The sequence below is a fragment of the Helobdella robusta genome (genome assembly GCF_000326865.2).
Source record: "Helobdella robusta unplaced genomic scaffold HELROscaffold_11, whole genome shotgun sequence".
Lineage (NCBI taxonomy): Eukaryota > Metazoa > Annelida > Clitellata > Rhynchobdellida > Glossiphoniidae > Helobdella > Helobdella robusta.
The window spans coordinates 46298-66451 of record NW_008703617.1 but is presented as its reverse complement, the minus strand read 5'-3'; the positions used below and the strand labels follow the sequence as shown (position 1 = coordinate 66451).

General features: G+C 35.5%; 3 protein-coding genes across 3 annotated transcripts in view; 1 reads left to right on the top strand and 2 right to left on the bottom strand.

Annotated features, from left to right (window-relative positions):
* Nucleotides 1-2212, bottom strand: part of HELRODRAFT_190078 (hypothetical protein) — a gene marked incomplete at its 3' end in the record, with an annotated part of 14538 nt that extends 12326 nt beyond the window's left edge. Inside the window, exons 1-6 of the mRNA XM_009012557.1 lie at nucleotides 1824-2212; nucleotides 1648-1748; nucleotides 1172-1304; nucleotides 911-1050; nucleotides 560-710; nucleotides 1-31 (exon numbers count right to left, since the gene is read on the bottom strand). The remainder of the gene's footprint in view (nucleotides 32-559; nucleotides 711-910; nucleotides 1051-1171; nucleotides 1305-1647; nucleotides 1749-1823) is intronic.
* Nucleotides 2213-6807: 4595 nt separating this feature from the next.
* HELRODRAFT_167034 (hypothetical protein) lies at nucleotides 6808-12093 on the top strand (the record flags this gene model as incomplete). Its single annotated transcript, XM_009012556.1, has 4 exons — nucleotides 6808-7035; nucleotides 7301-7975; nucleotides 8667-9626; nucleotides 9694-12093. 4 exons carry the CDS (start codon nucleotides 6808-6810, stop codon nucleotides 12091-12093), a joined length of 4263 nt encoding a protein of 1420 aa, XP_009010804.1.
* A 422-nt stretch (nucleotides 12094-12515) lies between these two features.
* On the bottom strand, nucleotides 12516-16331 carry HELRODRAFT_167033 (hypothetical protein; the record flags this gene model as incomplete). Its single annotated transcript, XM_009012555.1, has 5 exons — nucleotides 12516-14423; nucleotides 14555-15475; nucleotides 15540-15676; nucleotides 15919-16075; nucleotides 16275-16331. The coding sequence occupies 5 exons, from the start codon at nucleotides 16329-16331 to the stop codon at nucleotides 12516-12518; spliced, it is 3180 nt and encodes a 1059-aa protein (XP_009010803.1).
* Nucleotides 16332-20154: the final 3823 nt, after the last annotated feature.

Genomic DNA, 20154 nt, shown 5'->3' with positions numbered 1-20154 from the left:
GCAGCGGTCGCAGGCGAGGGCTGACATCCTCCTATTGTGACGGCGTTGAGTTTGAGGTGGGGACGTTGTGTTGTGGTGATGTGAGGTTGTGCCGATCATAAATTGAATTATGAAAAAATTGTGGCATGCATGGAAAAGGCAAGTGATAGGAAACTGAAGAAGAAGAAGAAGAAGAAGAAGAAGAAGAAGAAGAAGAAGAAGAAGAAGAAGAAGAAGAAGAAGAAGAAGAAGAAGAAAAAGAAAAAAAAGAAGAAGAAGAAGAAGAAAAAGAAGAAGAAGAAGAAGAAGAAGAAGAAAAAGAAGAAGAAAAAGAAGAAGAAGAAAAAGAAAAAGAAGAAGAAGAAAAAGAAGAAGACGAAGAAGAAGAAGAAGAAGAAGAAGAAGAAGAAAAAGAAGAAGAAGAAAAAGAAGAAGACGAAGAAGAAGAAGACGAAGAAGAAGAAGAAGAAGAAGAAGAAGAAAAAGAAGAAGAAGAAAAAGAAGAAGACGAAGAAGAAGAAGAAGAAGGAAGAGGAGGAGGAGAAGGGATAGAGTTTGAAGAAGACAAAACTGAATATACATGAGTGCAGTGCAGATTTTGTTGAAGGTTGGCCTTGGGACGAACAGTTTTGAGGTAAGGTCCCTTAATGGACGCCTTCGTTGTTTCCAATGAATTAAATGGTTTGTGGTCCAGAGCCTTCAACGTCGGCAGACGATATTTTGTGTACAACCTTTTGTGCATTGATGCGTCAATGAATGAATGAACAAATTTTCAATGAAACATTCAATGTAGATGTTGTTTACCGAAAATAAAACTCGTTTAAACACCACACACACAAGTGTACAATCATGTAGACCAACATACTGAGAGAGAGAGAGAGAGAGAGAGAGAGAGAGAGAGAGAGAGAGTGAAAGAAATTATTTGATGTACCTGTATCTTTTGTAATCAGTCTCGTCGTTGTCTGCGGAAGTCAGCTGATCAGGGCAGAGCGGATTACCATGGAGACTGAGATACTTCAGGCACGGCGTCCTCATCTCCATGATGTCTAAAAAATTATCTAAATCTCTAATGTAGGCAATGCCGGAGAGTTGAGAAAAATTTATTATCCAACATCATTTTTTATATAATACACTCTAACAAAATGTTAGACTTGAAAAAAAAAACATGCTCGTTCAAAGCTTTAAAGGATATTATATTTTTATTCAAACTAAGCGCTTCCAGATTTGGAAGGCATGGCAACGTCCAAATAATGACGTCATCGATGTTATTTTTGTCTAACACGACCTCCTTGAGGCGAGAAAATTGACTGAGTTCCGATAAATTTCTGTGGGTTGATGAGCAAAATTTCTTTTCCTTTCTCAAACGAAACATTGCCTTTTGAATCAAATTGAAACTCAAAGAAGAAGAAGAAAAGAAGAAGAAGAGAGAAAAAGAAGAAAAAGAAGAAGAAAAAAAAGAAGAAGATAACAAAGAAGAAGAAGAAAAAAGAAAGAGAAGGAGAAGAAGAAAAAACAGAAGAAAAAGCAGAAGAAAAAGGAAAAGAAAAAAGTAGAAGGGTCAGGGGAGAAGGAGAAATGGAAGAAAGTGAAGAAGAAGGGTTAAGAAAAGGGGAAGTCATTTTTAACTTGGCGTTTTTTGAAATGAATATGTTTAAAAATAGAACCAACATCAATTTATTTTCGCTGAAATCAACGGTGACTGCCGTGGCGCCGTACTTGCCGATGACCTGATCAGGAATCCACTGACAATCGTGGCCCGCATACACCAGCTGGCCGTGAAATTGTTTAAATATTATAAAATCATCAGCATCTTTCCTTCTCAAACATCATCATCATCAACTTACATTTCCGCATTGAAATACCTCCTCCACTGTAGGTACTTCTGTTGGATTCATGTGACGAAGCAGCTAACAATCACTCAATCTTCATCACCATCCTGCTTGACATCTATTTTGTTATCATTATTATTTACTATTATTATTATTGTTGTTGTTCATAAACTCATCACCAGCTAGATTTAATGATAATGTAATAATCCTCTGCAAATAGGAACAGTATTCACGAGCGACGCAGAATAACTAAGCACCATTTCTATGTCCTGTCCATCTAGTAGATAGATAGTATCAGTAGAGAGTAAATAGATAGTATAAATAGAGAGTAGATAGATAGTACCAATAGAGAGTAGATAGATAATAGATAGATAGTATCAATAGATAGTACCAATAGATTGTAACTTACATACGCAACAAAAACCTTCGCAAGCAAAATGTGCCAATGAGTAATCAAATGGAAATAGGTAGTTAATAGACTTAATATAATTTACAAACAGGACAGTAGTAACTCAGCGAGTGCTTACAAGAGGCAAAATAACGAGATGATGAAATAATAATCACATGAATGCCTGCTAATAATAATTATCTGGTAAGACAGCCCAAACAAAAATAAGTCTAGTGGCTCTCAAGTGCTAATTTATGATAATTTATTACAATTGTAACTAATTATAAATAGAAATTGTAATTATTTACTGTAGTTGATATATTTGAAGGAAGACTCTTATTTTTTTAAACTCATTTCTCGTGATTGTTCGTTTTCATCTTCTAAATGTTGTTAACAATGTATGTATGTATGTATGTATGTATGTGTATATATATATATATATATATATATATGTGTGTGTGTGTGTGTGTGTGTGTGTGTGTGTGTGTGTGTGTGTGTGTGTGTGTGTGTGTGTGTGTGTGTGTGTGTGTGTGTGTGAGCATCGATGAATGTGTGTATGTAATGTGCATGATAAAGTGCGTCGCAAGCGATGTGAACATTAATCAGTTCAACTACGACTCGGCTGGTTAGCATCAATCTCATTTCAAAGTTGCACGTGTCATCTAAGAACAGAATGAGAACCAGAAAAAATTATCATTTTTATTTTATAGTTGTAGCAGCAGCAGCAGCAGCAGCAGTAGTAGTAGTAGAGGTAGGACTAGTAATAATAGAAGCCGCAGAGATAATAATGAATCAGATATCAACCCTATATTCAAAAATTGTTTACAAGTTTGACAACCTTTCAGAAAAAAAACTGGCCTCAAAACTATCGCTCATGCAGGTGGACAATCAATATACTAATTAATGTGTGCTTGTGGAGGTCCGTATGTAGATTTTGTTAAGGGGCATGTTATGTAGACTTGTGCGTGTGTGCCAGCGTATGTATCTATGGATGGATAGATAGATGGATGGATGGATGGATGGATGGATGGATGGATGGATGGATGGATGGATGGATGGATGGATGGATGGATGGATAGATGCGTATGGAATGAACAAGCAACTCTGAACAAACACCTGATGAAAAATTTATCGAATGGCTTAATGGAAAGTTAATGGTACTGTCTGCTAATGATGATAATTTGTGTACTGTACGGCTTCATGCCGTGCACACATTCATGCTTGCTTTTCATCACAATGTATACCTATATATGTACATACATTCGTACGTAGCTAGATAAATAGACTGATGGATGGATGGGTGGGTGGATGGATGGGTGGATGGATGGATAGATAGATAGACAGACAGGCAGGCAGACAAACAGATAGATAGATACTTTTATCTATGTACATACAAATGAGGATTTTACATGATAAAATTGCTTTTTTAAATATTGCTTGTTAATTTTTATGTTTGCATTGTGTTTTTATCTTTCTTGAGTTTGTATTTTTTCCTGTACATGTTTTTTTTACCTTCGTATGCATGTGCAAATGTTACATTGTCGTGCGAATGTTTCCATGTATTCAGGCGTCTTTTTATGTACTCCAATGTTTACCTGCTTGTATTATTTCATGTATATATACATATGCATGTATGTATGCATGCATATATGTATGCATGCATGCATGTATGTATGTATGCGTGCGTGCGTGCGTGTATGTATGCGTGTATGTATGTATGTATGCCATCCATGAAACAAGATTGATTTTCATTTCGTCTCTTGCGCAAACAAAACTCGAAAATTTTTATAATTAAAAAGGCGGACATGGAAGCATGCATGCTAGACAAGCGACCATTCACTCGCCTACATGAAAACATGCTTTAGAACGAACGAAAAAACAAATTGATTAAATACAAAGAGACAAACATACAGACAAACAAACAGACAAACAAACAAACATACTGACAAATAAACATACAGACAAACAAACAAACACACAGACAAACACACAAAAGGCAGGCAGACGTGAAAACACACATTAAGGCCATCATCACGGTGGTCTCCAATTAATCTACTTAATATACACCTTTACTGCAGGAAAAAAAATTTACATTTGTGCACGGAAGTTACAATATGGGGATAATAAAATTAATAATAATAACCATAATAATAACAACAATAATAATTATATAAAGCCTAACAAAAATATTAACACAACAGGTTAGATACCTACCTATAGGTCTCGATAGCTAAAATTAATTCACGTGCCTGACGAACGCAAATGCAATATTCTTGTTGCTATTATTGCTGTTGCTGTTACTACTGTTAATGCTGTTGTTATATTGTTTAAATTGTACACAGTGCTGTTAATTGCCATCGTGTGTTTGCGTATTCAACGCTTGTTTGTTTGTAAGCATGAAGATGGAGATTGGAGGTTGTTTACAGATATCGATCGCTCACATATCGGTGGCTGCCTTTCTTTGTGTATATTATTGTTTGGGTTTGCTTGTTTGTTTGTTGATACATGAAAACGTACACACACACACACATACATACTCGCAAACGCATTCATGTATGTGCGTAGGCATACATGCACGCAATCGATTGTGATGTGTGCACTTGTAGACATAGATAGTCGTATGCATGCGTTTATGCTTTGTATGTCTGCGTAAAAGTATGTATGTATGTATGTATGTATGTATGTATGTATGTATGTATGTATGTATGTATGTATGTATGTATGTATGTATGTATGAATGTATGAATGTATGTATGTATGTATGTATGAATGCATTGATCAAAGTATAAATATGTGTAATTGATTGTGAGCTTGTGAATTTATTGCATTTTTGTATGTTTACATATTTGTTGATTTGCTTTTGTTTGTCTATTTTTAGGTGCATCCTGCTGCATTCAAATTGTTCATCGTTTGTGAATTATGATGGTGAATTATTTAAATACTGTAATGCTACATCGCTGACAGAAAGTTATAGTAGTCAGATTAGTTCCCATCCAACAATCGAAAATTCAATTTCATACCCGGCGTGACTTTTTCAGAACAAATTGGCAGACAAGAAATGTGATGACTGCTTCATTCCAACATATCATTACATATTAATTTATACATACATACATACATACATACATACATACATACATACATACATACATACAAACAAACATACATACATACAAACAAACAAACATACATACATACGTGTATATAAGGCGTATCAAGCCACCTTGATTACCTGTATTGTTATTGCGAGTGGAGCTGACGTTGTGCGAACTCACTCTCTCAAATCTATTTCTGCTCCATTTGTCTACGCCACAGAAATGCAAAGTAATTATTCCATTTTATTCGTTGGGATGTGACGACGAGTTGGTGGCGATGTTTGTTTCGTGTGATCTTCTGATGCTGATGTGACATGTGGTGACGAAGACGACATTAAGAAGTGAGAGACAGTGATTGTAAGATGATATGGAGCCCTGATGACGACGACGACGACGACAACGATGATGGCTTCATTTAGCGATGATTTATTTTGCGTCGGTTGATTGAATTTTCTTTCCACAGGGACTTTTTGATGAGAAGAATTGAACAATAATTTCAATAAATTCTTATCGTTTAAAATTAAAGTAATTGAATGAATATAATAGTGATAATTTACATTAAAGTAATTTTTCTGTAACTGAATCATAATGATATTAATTTTTATTATTCCTATTAATAATCCTGTAATCAATCGTAAACATGAACTTGTGAAGAGAAGCAACAGCAAATACCTCTCTTATTGAAACTGCCGACTAAACCTTATCCCATTACAACGGCATCCTCATAAAGTTGATTAATTTTGATAAATTTAAACCTAACTGTTACTGGCTAGTGTTGAAGAGTCGTCATTTAAGATACGTCTCAACGAATTCACTCTGCACTGAAAATTGTTATAAAGTTGATTAATTTTGATAAATTTAAACCTAACTGTTACTGGCTAGTGTTGAAGAGTCGTCATTTAAGATACGTCTCAACGAATTCACTCTGCACTGAAAATTGTAACGCACGCATGCCACAAAGAACAACGTCAAGCAGATAATAAGGGAATAAACTCCAACGAAGCCCCTACACAACAAAAACAACATTAATAATGACAACAACAACATTAACATCAGCAATAATACCCACTAGTAGAAACGAACAAATATTTTGTTGGCAGCAGCGGCAGTAGATAGGCTAAATAGGATGACATCAACTTGCCGATGATTCGAACTTTTAAGAAACACTCCGGACTTCCAACAATCGATATCACTCATATCAGTGACTTAAATATTTTCTTGCTTTTGTTATGTTTATTCATCGCGCTGTAAAACATTTTTTATAAAAGTTATTTACCTGAATTAACATCAAGAGGGAAAAAGTTGAAGAAGGTAGACGAACAAATTGGAAATAAATAAAAACATAACGATCATTACAGCTGCATCCAATCAGTTATCATCGGTCAAACATAAAACAAAAACAGTCTACAATACAATTTACAAACGATCATTTCAATTTCTGCAACCTTAATTCAAACATCACCTAAATTACATCAACACTTGAAGAATTGGCTTGCATGCTACGAATAACCGAACGATGAAACGGTTCTTTCTGGGCATAACCCGACAAACAGACAATTCGAAAGTGGCTCACGAGAAACCTCTTTCTGTGGCGAGGTCCTACTCGGACGACGATGAACTCGATGGCAGATTCAAAGTGAAATTGATTTCCAGTCCCAACGAATCGGCCAGCAACAACAGTAGTACGTTAACAGTTAACGATTGTCACACTAACTCAATGTCCGAACGTACAAATTCTGTCATGGTTCGTTTAATAGGCAGATGTTTGTTTCTTCATATTTTCATTCTATTTCATATTTAAAATATTGCAAAAAATGTGTTTTATCGTTTGTTTATGTCTTTTCTAACAAATTTATTTTATATCATACGTGTGCGCTCTGACATCTAGTTTTGATAAAGTGGGACGTTAAATGAAACAAGTAAACTGGATTGTAAATTGTAATTAATGAAAACACAAGCATCATTAATTTAACTTAATAATTTAAAAAATCTCACCGCCATAATTTCAGCGTCGACGCATCAGAAGGCAGCGGCCAGTATCCAACTTGGTAGCGAAAGCTCGACAGGAACTTTCGACAGCGATCGATTTCGACGACGTCAAACAGTTTGAAGCAGTGTTGCTTCGCTACGAATCAAGCGGTTTGAACCTGGAGAGCAGGGAGCTGGTCGATTATTACAGTGGCAAGTCGTTCTTTCACGAAGCTCTCGAGAAAGACAAGAGAGACATCTGCGATTATATTGCTGCCAATTGTTCAATTAGTTACTTGCTGGGCGATTATCCGGACATTGTACGTAGAGAATCAAAACGCAGAATGAAATCGTCCTTGGTGTTCAGGAGAAAGACTTGTTTGCACCTAATGGTCGAGAAAGGAAATAAAAAAACTCTAGATACCGTGATGAACAGACTTAAAAAGGCTTGTGTGAACGTGGATGACAACACAAATGCATCCTGGCCCAAACTACCTTCGTTCGGATTCTGCAAAACTCAAAAAGATTTAGATACATTTTTGAACGCCACAGTAACGTTTGAGACAAAAGATCGCCGGAGAAGAACAGGAACAGCAATACATCTGGCCGTTGTGAATGGACGTTGGCAGATGTTGGAACTCTTGGTATCCTACGGCCTGTCCATCGATGAGAGAGATAGTGAACAAGAAACTGCTTTGATGCTGGCGGTACAGCAGGTATGAAATGATGGCCCGTGTGTGTTTGCGGCTGTGTGCACGCGAGTGTGTGTTCTTCTGTACGAAATGATGATAGCATGTGGTGTGTCTGATGTTGTCTTTCCTTTGATGAGCATTTTCACGTTGTTGCAACATGACATTAATTACGAAAGGATGATAGTTTTTTTAGTCACGAAAATAAAATAAAAATAATGTTTACGCCACCCGCATACATCTAACATGTATAATTTTGCTAAGTTTTCTTTCATCAAGAAACCGTTCAATATGTTTCTTAATGTATTTATCAGATAAAATGTAATTATTTTTCATTTATAGCAAATCATAATTAAATGCACTGCGCGTAGACAATTGTACACATGTATGCGGTGTGCGTGACCCGCAATTGTTCTGTCTGGCGTGGGTGGATCGTTGAACTTAAACAGATGAAAGAATATTCTAATTAGTTAACATTTCTTTCCGTTGTCTTCATAATCACTCTGCTTTGGCTTTTTTTTAGTGTTTTTCTCCATAACTTTCTACCTCCTTCTCTAACAACTTCTCCATCGCTTATAAAGTTCAAAACCCATTTGTTTGTAAAATTCATTGAGGAGCGCTATTAAACAACGCGAAAATGGTACTTTAAATATCAATTGAGTGAGTGATTGATTGAGTAATCGATTGATCGAGTGATCGATTTTATTTATTTTTTCAGAGCCAAATAGAGTCCTTAGTTGAATTAGTTCGGCTCGGAGCAGACATCAACGCACAAAACAAGCAAGATTGTGCAGCCCTGCACATGTCTGTTGGCAAGGATAACCAAATGGTAAAAGTTTTGATCGATGAAGAGTCAACAGATTTAAACATCGAAAGAATAAAAAATCCAAGATGGGCGATTGAAATGGCGGCGAAAACAAATAACGCGCAAGTTGTCGGCTGGTTAATTGATAGGAAGAAAGGTAAAGGAGCAGTATTTAGAGCGAACGTACATCAAGCTTTGCTGATCGCAGCATCTAACGGTTTTGCCGATGTCTTGTCGACAATCCTTGAAAGAAAACCAAAATTATTAAACAAACCAGATGATTTTGGTAATACCCCGGTGATGCTTGCTGCAGATTCTGGCAAATTAGAAGCAGTTCAACTCTTGGTTGAGATGCCTGACATAGACTTAGATCGCAGAAATAATCTCGGCCAATCTGTATTTGATTTGGCGATGAAATTAGAAGATGAGTCGGTTTTATCGTTTTTACTCGGCAGGGTGAGATTCAACGAGGCATTAGATTGCTTTTACGTGCATACAGCGGTATCAAACGGTAAAATTGAGCGTCTGAAAATGCTCTTGCTCGATGACGATCACCACGAAAGACTTCATCTACTGGAAGAATCAACCGAGAATTCGGTTTACCACACAGCCGCGGCGTTCAATTCATCAGAAGTTATCGACCTTTTCTTAGATGAGAACGACGACATCAAAGATCTGCAAAATAAAAACTACGAAACAGCCCTTCACGTAGCCGTACGAAGGAATCACGTTGAATCGGTCAGATCACTGCTCAACAAAAGAGTTAGAGTTGATATATTGGATTCCGAAGGTCAAAATGCTCTACACGCTGCGGTTACTACACGAGCCACTGGAATTGAAATCGTAGAAATGTTAATTGAGGCATTTGAAAAAGTAAGACTTTTATTAAAAAACTTCATAAATTCAAATTTCATTTGTTAAAAATAAATACAAATTTTAGGTCGATCCCATGTTAGTGAATGAACAAGAATCCAATGGCAACACGGCACTACATCTGGCTGCCATGTTCAACAAACCTGAAGTTATTCGCATATTAGCAATGTGTGATCCTGAGATAGAAAATAAAGACGGCGAAACTGCTTTGCACGTGGCGGCCAGAGCTGGATCGGCTGAGTCTGTTAGGACGCTGCTGGAATTGTTTTACGGAGACCGTAAAGCAAACATAGATAGAAGAGATGAACTCGGATTCAGTGCTCTTTATCGAAGTGCAGAAAATGGTGATCGAGAAAAATACGAACTTATGTTGCTGTACGGTGCTGATATGGCAATAACATGTGAGTCAGGACCAAGCATTCTTCACAGATTGGTTGAATGTTGCAAAGCAGATCCTAATAAGGCTGAAAAATATGTTAGCATTTATAAATCTACCGTGGAGTGGGCTGTGGTTTGGTATTGTCGCAAAAAAGGTCTCAGATGCCCTCTAGCGAACACAAATCAATTCTACTTGGTTCAACTAGACGCCGTCAGACTGTTAACATCTGACACACAGTACGATGGATGTAATGTTCTACAATATGCGGCCAGAAAAGGAGAAAGTAAAATGCTTAAAGTTATTTTAGAAACGGCGAACGTTTACAAATTTACTAAATGTAGCCCTTTGAAAATAGAAAGAACGCAAGAAAGCATGTCACATAATGTAAAGAGCAGTATTCTCTCAATAATGTCAAATTCAAATTCTAAAAATGATAACCCACACATGGGTCAAAATAATACGAATAACGGTGAATTAGCAAAATTCTTGGAAGATAAAAACGCACTACCGACGAATGCAGTTTTGTACGATGTGACGTTCTTAATTCCAGGCCACATTCCTGATTCTACAATCAGACGGGAACACCGCGACAGTACAAACAGCGAGGCAGAACAGCGTAGAAGGAGATCATCGGCACCACCAAAATCAAACGTTTCTTGTCTTGAATATTTGGTAGAAAGTGGACAGGAATCAGATATCAATGAAATTCTTAGCACGGAGCCTTTCCATTCATTAGTCTACAATTATTGGACCCTGTGTCGCAGAGGATATGAATTGCTAATGTGGACTCACGTGACTTATATGGTTTTGTTGACTTATTTCGTTATTCCTGATAGTTCCTGGATACAGAGTAGATTTCATAATTTGAGTGAAAATATTTATAGAAATGGCACGTTGATTTCAAATGGAGAGGTAATAGTAGGTAGCTTATTTTCAGTAAGGATTTATTCTTTCTTCTTAATTTGGCCTGCCTTGATATTCATTTACGAACTGATTACGGCTTTACATTTTATAGTCCAGTTGCGTTACAATAAAAACAACATGTCGCTTCGTTACGAACTACTCGGCCGATTGAAAATAGGTGAGATAACATCTGGCTTGATGCGGATACCAGTCGGTTTGATGCTTTTCATATTTGATAATTTATCTCACATATCTTCTTTAGCGTTTGCCCTTTCTTGTGTAGCGTGGTACGTTACTTGCGTATATGCATCCAGTGTGCAGCCGTATCTAGAGTGTTTAGCACTTCATTTAGTTTTCGGTTGGTTGCACACAATAAATTACGTTAAAGGTTTCAAAGACTGGAATGCCCTGGCAAGCATATTGAAGACTATACTCATAAAAGACATAACTCGCTTTATTTATATATACATATTTGTTTTAATTAGTTTCGGTTACGCAATTCACGTTCTCATTCAAGCAAACATCCATTCGAGACCAGAATTAGCCTCATCAACCTCTACAATATATTTAACCTTCTACCAAATGTTGAGCCCTGGTAACGTTTTAGATGTTACAAAATCACCGAATGGGAACGGAACCGATAACGCCCCGGGTGCTTCGGTATTGAGAGGAGTGTACGCCACATATTCCATACTATCCTCTGTCGTCCTGATGAACATGCTCATTGCAATGATGAACAGCACTTATTCAGATGTTAAATCAGTCAGATCCACAGCTTGGAGGTTCGAAAGTTTGAGGATGGCCTTGTGGATCGAAAGAAACTTCAAACTAGTCCGAAAGTTGCGACTCATCAGATTCAAAGCAAGATTCGACAAGTGGCAGAACCGTTGGTTCTTAAAAAGGACGCCGGCCGGTGAATTAAAAATCAATTCGGACATCTTGCTGGGTAAGATCGAATCAGACACGCCGGACAAGGACAGAGATGTACAAACGAGAAGAAAGTCGGAAGATTTCACGAGAAAGTTGGAAGATATGAGGTCGGAGATAGACAGACTGAACGAAGCTCTGATGATGTACGAAGATAAAACGGCTCGTGTATTTAATGGCTTGAACATGGAACTAAAACACATCCACGAATTATGTCTTGAATCTTACCAACTCGCCAGAGTCAGCAATCGCAAATAAAAATTATTTCTATCTGTAGGCCTGATACTGACCTGAACAAAACTGTAAATTAAATAAATCACAACTATGTTCAAAACAATAACCAACTAAACGTACTTGGTGATTGCTCTATCAATTTTATAAGTCGCCAGTTATTTTCAATAATTAAGATAATTTCTAATTCAATTGCGTGTATCTATTAACGGACTTATTTATAAAATTGTGTATCTATTTTAAATAAACGAACGTAACATTAAATTGAACCAGTCGTAGTTTGTCTCATCTTCACTTCGAAATGCGATGACTTCTAAGAGGTAATTAACGGTAGCGCTAACGCAAGCAGGAGGAAGAATAATAAACGATAAATTCGTAAATATAACATCAATTTAATTAATAACTAAATACAATAGTAATAATGATGATGAAGAAAATAAATGAATGAGTCAATTAAACTTCTCAAATATAGGTGTTTCGTACAAAGAACTTTCCTGAGAATCCACCAAACAGCTGGCAGGGACCTCCTCCTCATCATTCAGGCATTGAAAATGTGAATTGCAGCTGCTTTGTGAATTTAAGCTGTGGAACTCGTCAGCGCCCTCCCCAGCACAATGACATCCATCACCAATCATATTAATGATTAAACTCTTGTTATAATTACTGCTATCGTTAAAATTTTTATAATTATTATTTCTATCATTAATCTTATCGTAGTTATTACTGATATCTTCAGTAACAGAGTTTTTAGCACTGAATGTAAAAATATCATTCAGTTGCACATTGAATTTCCCAAATGGATGCAGATAATTGAAGTCTGCTTTTGGATCCACTAATGATTTGTCATCATCGCACTGGTGAACTGTTACGTCATTACAAAGGTGAATATCAATATTATCATTATTAATACTATAAAAGTTGTTGCTATGATGGAGAGGTGAGATTGAGGATGAAATTTTCTCGGCTTGAAGACCTCTACTGAATTGAAAAACATCACCAACATTTTCATCACAAGCATCTCTGCCGTTTACTAAACACCGTGCACTCCCATCACCATTATTACAATCCTTATTGTTATTGTTGTTCGAAGTTAGATTGCCGCTGCCATTGAAGACCAGTTGATAGATGTTTTGATTGTTGATCTGAACACTTATCTGATTGTATGGCGCAGCTGCCGTATGACTCACAACTCCTTCTCCTCTTCCTCCTCCTCCTCTTGCTTCTGTCGTAATTGCATGGCTATAAGTAAGAGTTGGACAGTTAGAAGTAACAAGTGAACAGTTAGAAGTTACTGAGGAAGAACAAATAACTGCACTGCCTCCAAATAAACTCTGTTTACAAAACATGGCAGAACAATTGTTAACAGGATTCATAGCTGAAATGAAAAGAGTAGGTAGAGCATCCGAATGAGTATTTTCATTTCCTTCATTCAGCTGCCCAATTCTCTTCAAAACCTCATCAACTTTTTCGAATTTTCTTCTAGCATGGAGTTCATAAAGAAAGGACGAATCTTTTATTACAGGAGTCTCCCACTGACAAGACTTATCAACTGAAGAAGAAATATTGAGAAGAGGTAGTTGGTGTTTGGTTGCGAGGCCATCCATCAAAGCATCACATGTTGTCTGACTTGTGCTGTCTGAGTAACTGAAAATTGTTTGACAGCATTCATCAACTTTTGAGCAAGATTCATCTGCTTGATGTCCAAATAATTTTGTATCATTCAAAAGCTTCATTGCTTGCCCTGCCATATTAGCATAACTTTGGCATGATATTTTCGTTTGATTTTCAACTGGTCTCTTAAAAATGACAATGTTAGGATAAACTGGACTTGAAACTCTAAAAACATCAACTATATTGTTGTTGTTGTTGTTAACAGCGGAAGTTGCAGATGGAATGATGTTATCATTGGGGATGGTGGCTGGATTGGTATCATCATTTGCGATTTTAAAAACACTAGCAATTGTTTCTTGGTCAGTGAATAACTTTGAATCGAAATTAAGAGTGAAATCATCATTAAAACGTTCTAGTGGCCAATTGCAATGTCTGGACATTTCATTGGAGATCGTTTTAGTATTAAAATTATTTTCAACGCTTGGAAAATTATCCCGAGACCTCGCAGCTGTAACAGCTTCAATTTCACAAAATGATGACGTTGATGAAGTCTGAGAAGATATCAATACATCATCGTCGTCCCTCTCGTGATCATCGTCTTCAAAATTGTTGCTACTCTCATCACTGAGAATATCAATGACACTGTGCACATTGTCACTAGCACTTGCCGTCTCATTATATCTAAGGCTCATTGCTTCCTCACAATCATACACGCTGGTTGATGCTGCTGCATGGTCACTACGAGTCTGTCAAAAAATTTGTGCAGTTTTCAACAAATGCAATCTAAAACAATAACTGTAACTACCAATAACAGTTGAACATGAAATGATTCTTTACAAGAATTTAATTGAAAAAGTAAAAAAGTATAAGCCACAACCTGTATTTCCCTCTCATCATCATCATCATCATCATTATCAATATTATTGTTATTATTATTATTATTATTATTATCATTATTATCATTATTATTATTATTAATATTGACATCAGAGATAACTATACAATTATTATTTTTTTTATTAATGTTATCACAATTCTTCTTGTAAAGAATAATGGATTGGTTTTCAACATGGCTACCGTAACCATTTTCATTGTAATCATATGAAACGCTGTACTTCTTGTCAATATCCTTCTCGCAACTCTCATTATCATAATTATTATTATTGCTATCCTCAACTGTAGAACCCTCACTAGTTTTGTTCATTGTACTCTTGTTCATTGATAATGTATATTTCTTGGCTTCAGAATCACAATTAATGCAGTCGTAATCACCAGCTTGATTGAAATCGCTGACTGAAGATTGATAATTTTGAAGAGTTGTTGGCTTGGTGCATGAAGACGGTGACGACGCCATCATGTTGGACCTCATAACAAAACATTCCTTTGTGTAATATGTGTAATTTACCCTTTCTATCTGCTTGAATACCTTCAAATTAGAATTACTAAAATTAGTGTTATCAGCTGGTTGATGAAAATTTCTTGTACTTAATTGACGGTGTTCATAATTTTTAGAAGGATAAAAAATGTTGGAGATAGCAGTTGATTCATCAAAATTTGAAGGTACATTGTTCAAGTTGGGACATGTTGCTTTGTGGCAAGAACTGCTCAGTTCCTCGTAAAAACTAGCAAGACCTCCTTGCCTGCATCTCTTTTTTTGCAGTTTCACATTTTCAACCAGTTGTCTCTTTAAATAACTTGATCTTAGTAACTGACCATTTAACTGAGATGTTATTTTAGATCTAGGATCTAGTTGATTAGCCTTTGAAAGAACTGATGATGCATCAAAAGTGGGTGGTTTCTTAAAAATTTATAAATGCTCATCATCAACAGAGAATGATAAAATATTAAAAAATAGTAAGCACTTGTTTAACATATGAAGATGAAAGTCTCTGAGAAATAATATTTTCTTTGTTCTTCATCATTTTGCTCATGTCAACTATGCTCTCCATAGAATTTCGAGCCTTTTCATCAAGATTCACTTTGTATATAGTCAGCGGTTCTTTTAAAAAATCATGTTAATAAAAAATTTATTTCAAAAAATTAAAACGTTTTAATGTGTCATTTAAAAAACATTTTTTTCAAACAAATTTGCTGAACTGATATTTGAGCAGCTGAGCTAATAGAACAACATAGAGATAACTGACACGAATGAAGTTACAAGTAGACAAGTACACTTTAACAGTAATCAATTAAATTTCAATGAACATAAGTTAATAAAATTTAAAATATATTCCAACAAACTTGAAGTTCTTCTTTTAAAAAAATTGGTCCCAATGACGCGATTGAGGTCCATGTTGGATTTACTTAAATGCCTAATTGTACGTGGCGTTATTGGGGATCTCCTCTTCATGCAAGACTGCTTGCCCTCCAAATCCAATTCTTTCTTAGCAAACCATTCCTCGAAATGAAAATTATCTAACGTTAATTTTGATGTTACTTTTGTTTGAATGTGATGGAATATGGAGTAAATTGAATATTGATTGATTTTTTTGTGTTTGTCTTGACTTGACTTACAGCTCACTTATTCTTAAAAAATTAAAAATTTAAAAATCTGATCTGATGAGAAAAATTTTGAACTTTAAAAATTCAATCCTCACCCTCTCCTTCCTTCTTAATTCTTCCTCTCTTCTGCTAGTGTAACGAACCCAATTCATTTCTATTTCATCCAAATTTTCAAACTAAATAAAAATAAAGCCGAAAGTTGGAGAATTGTGACATAGATTAACTTTTACACACAAACGGCATCAGACAACTTTACCAAAAAAATTATCTCAGGGAAAATTATAATTATGCATCATATATATATTCTGTATATAGAATAATTGGACTAAATCGATCAATTCGATCAATCCGTCGGACTATTTGACATGCTTGGATTGTTGGCTTACGAAATTGCATGAAATATTTACTTGACTTAATATGCTTAAAATATTGTAGTAATTCTAATTAATTTTATTTAATAGAATTATGTATTATAAAATTATTTTTGCAAATTTGAATATAAAATTGCTTTTGGTCTGGTGAAATCCGGTGGCTTACTAAAGCCGAAGGTTGGCTTACTAGGATTGAACTATAATCACCTTTTTTTGCACTATTCGATCATGTTAAAAGTTTGTTTGCTTATGAAATAAACGGCCTAAATAAATCAAAATTGTTATTTGAACAACTATCTTAATTATATTCAATAAATATTTAACATTCTGCTGGTGCTCATAGAAACTGGTTGCTGAAATCATACGTTGGCTTACTTCAGTGGCTTACAGGGTTTCATAGAATTCTTATGATTGCGGTTTTTTGTACATATAATGCTTTAAATAAATCAATATATTCATATTACAATTATTTTTGTCAATATAAATATAGGAATTGCTTTTGTCTGGTGAAAAAGTGCCTTCTGAAGCCGTAGGCTGGCTTGATCGGATTTTTTTCATGTATACAATACTATGAGATCAATCAATCAATCAATCAATCAATCAATCAATCAATCAATCAATCAATCAATCAATCAATCAATCAATCAATCAATCAATCAATCAATCAATCAATCAATCAATCAATCAATCAATCAATCAATCAATCAATCAATCAATCAATCAATCAATCAATCAATCAATCAATCAATCAATCAATCAATCAATCAATCAATCAATCAATCAATCAACCAATTAACCAACGATCCAACCAACCAATCAATCAACCAACCATTCAATCAATCAACTAATCAACCAACAAATGGACCAATCAATGAACCAAATAAACGATAATATTTGCAAGGCTTGTTCTTTGTTCAAACTCGAGCAAAAACTTAACGGTTCAGATCTACAAACAATTTCGAGATTTTTGTAAAGAAAGGAAAACACAATAGTTGCTTTTATTTGAATTCATTCGAAAATGAAAAGCGACGGTTAATTGAAAACGTCAATTTTTAAAAAAATTCGTATTTTAAACAAACAAATATAACAAAATATCGACCGATAAAAAATAATTATTATCCATTATTATTATTATTGTTATACACATTCCTAAGTTGTTTTCGGAGAATGATTCACTTAACAATAACACTTAGTAAAAACAGTTCACAACATATCATAATGACTAAATCAACATACAAAACAGAAATTATTTATACATGAATATATACAAAATAAATCAGAAATATCAAAAAATTATATAACCAAATTTAAAAAAATAGAAACCAGTCAATATCTAATAAATAAATAGACATCCTTAAAAAAGATTGTTCAAAAAGGTAAAATTTAAGGCGACGACGAGAATGAAACGTAGTTTGTTTTGTTGGTGTGGTGTTGTGAAGCGAAAACAAACAAACACATCACACTAAACTAGTAAGAAGTCGCAAGACTAGTAGTCAGTCACCTACCTACAATTAAATTACTCTCAGGGCCCTAGCTTACTTATAATAATTAACTCAACACACCTACCTACAAATTTGTCATTCTACGTTTTAAGAATTTTACACGTTTTAGGTATTTTATTTAACAAATTTTAACTTTTTAACTAATGTTAAGCCCTAGCCTACCTACGATTGTTCAACTCATCTCAATCCCTAACTTACCTATGAATTAAATTAAGTCCGGTAAAGAAAATAGATAGTTGAAGAGAAACATAACAACGACACCGAATGAATGGATGTTGTGTATGTGTGTGTTGTATTGATGTATGTGTGTAAATGTGCGCGCGTGTACTCTCCAGACACTTCTTATTGTCATCTTCGAATTATCATCGGAACGATCATCATGAGACCACCGTCTGAAACGTGCTGACGCCCACCACAACCCACCTCTCATCATTCTGTAGACAAATTTTTTTATTAGCGTAGTAGTAAATGAATGTTAGAATCTCAGAAGAAAAAATTATAATGATTAAATGAATGAATGAATGAATGAATGAATGAATGAATGAATGAATGAATGAATGAATGAATGAATGAATGAATGAATGAATGAATGAATGGAGAAAAATTAAAAGATGAAATTAAACCTTACTTCAAAAATCGTCGTTACTGAACTCCATTGCACCGACCACCATCATCTGGTCGGCACACAAGATTTCATCCGAACTGAAGAGTGTCGGTCGAACGGCGAACGAGCTGATTCTTCCTACACCACCATCATCATACGTAAATCATCATGAGACCACCATCTGAAACGTGCTGACTCCCACCTCTGCCCACCTCTCATCATTCTGTAGATAAATTTTTTTATTAGCGTAGTAGTAAATGAATGTTAGAATCTTAGAAGCAAAAAATTATAAAATGAAAATAATGGCAAAATAGTATTTTAAAATAATAAAGAGAGTAAAATGTAAAAAAAAACTTACCGTTGTCCATTCGACAAAGGCAGAATGTTGAATGTGGTCCGGTTCCTACGTTGTCCTCCAATACTGGTGCCAGTCCTCCTCGAGATTGTTGTTGAAACACAGCCCGTGTTGATGGAGAAAGATAAAGAGAAGATTCTCATCAGAAAGCTTAGCGGTGCCTGCGCCTCAAACTGCTTAATAAAAATAATCTTATCTACCTATTCAATTACCTTAACTAATCTATAAATTAATGGTACGATAGTCCCCCTTCATTCTCCCTCCTTGCAAAGAGGTTCACCGACAGCCATGGCACCGGATAGTAAACCATTGCCGTGCGGATAGTAGACTATTGCCGTGCGGATAGTAAACCATTTGCCGTCCGGAAGTCGTGCGGGTAGTAGACTATGGCCGTGCCGCATAGTAAATCATCACCGTGCAGATAGTAAACCATTGCCGTCCGGATAGTAAACCATTGCCGGTTCACCACTGGCCACCAAGGCTTACTTCTGGCAAGAGACTTTGAAATCAAGAGTCAATCGGCTATTGTACCCTCAACTTACCTATTTATTACAATTAAGCCCTAGCTTACTTAAAATTACAAAACTCAAGAGCCCAATTCATTTAGCCAATTGGCGCCCACCCCACCACCTACTTAATGCCTTGGGCTCCAACTTAATAATAATAATAATATAAAACTTAAACCCTAAATCTATTAATGAGTATGTGTTACAACGTAGCCTTAACTTACCTATTCATTACATTACGGTCCTAGCTTACTTAAAATTACAAAACTCAAGAGCCCAATTCATTTAGCCAATCGGCGCCCACCCCACCACCTACGTAATGCCTTGGGCTCCAACCTAATAATAATAATGTAAAACTTATAATTACCCTACCTATCGATACACTTACAGCGTTTTAATTTACAGTACAGGATTGTTCCTAGAATTACATTATTGCCCTTAACTACCTATGAAATTAAATTACTCTCAACCTTAGAAATAATAAATTAGAATGTGTAATGAAAATAAAATTACGCTCAAATACTAACATATGTGTTTATGTATGTATTTGTGTGTGTGTGTGTGTGTGTGTGTAATACGCTGATGCGTGTAATGTAGGTGCAAGAAAAAATAGAAGCGATAAACTACGCGCCTACCA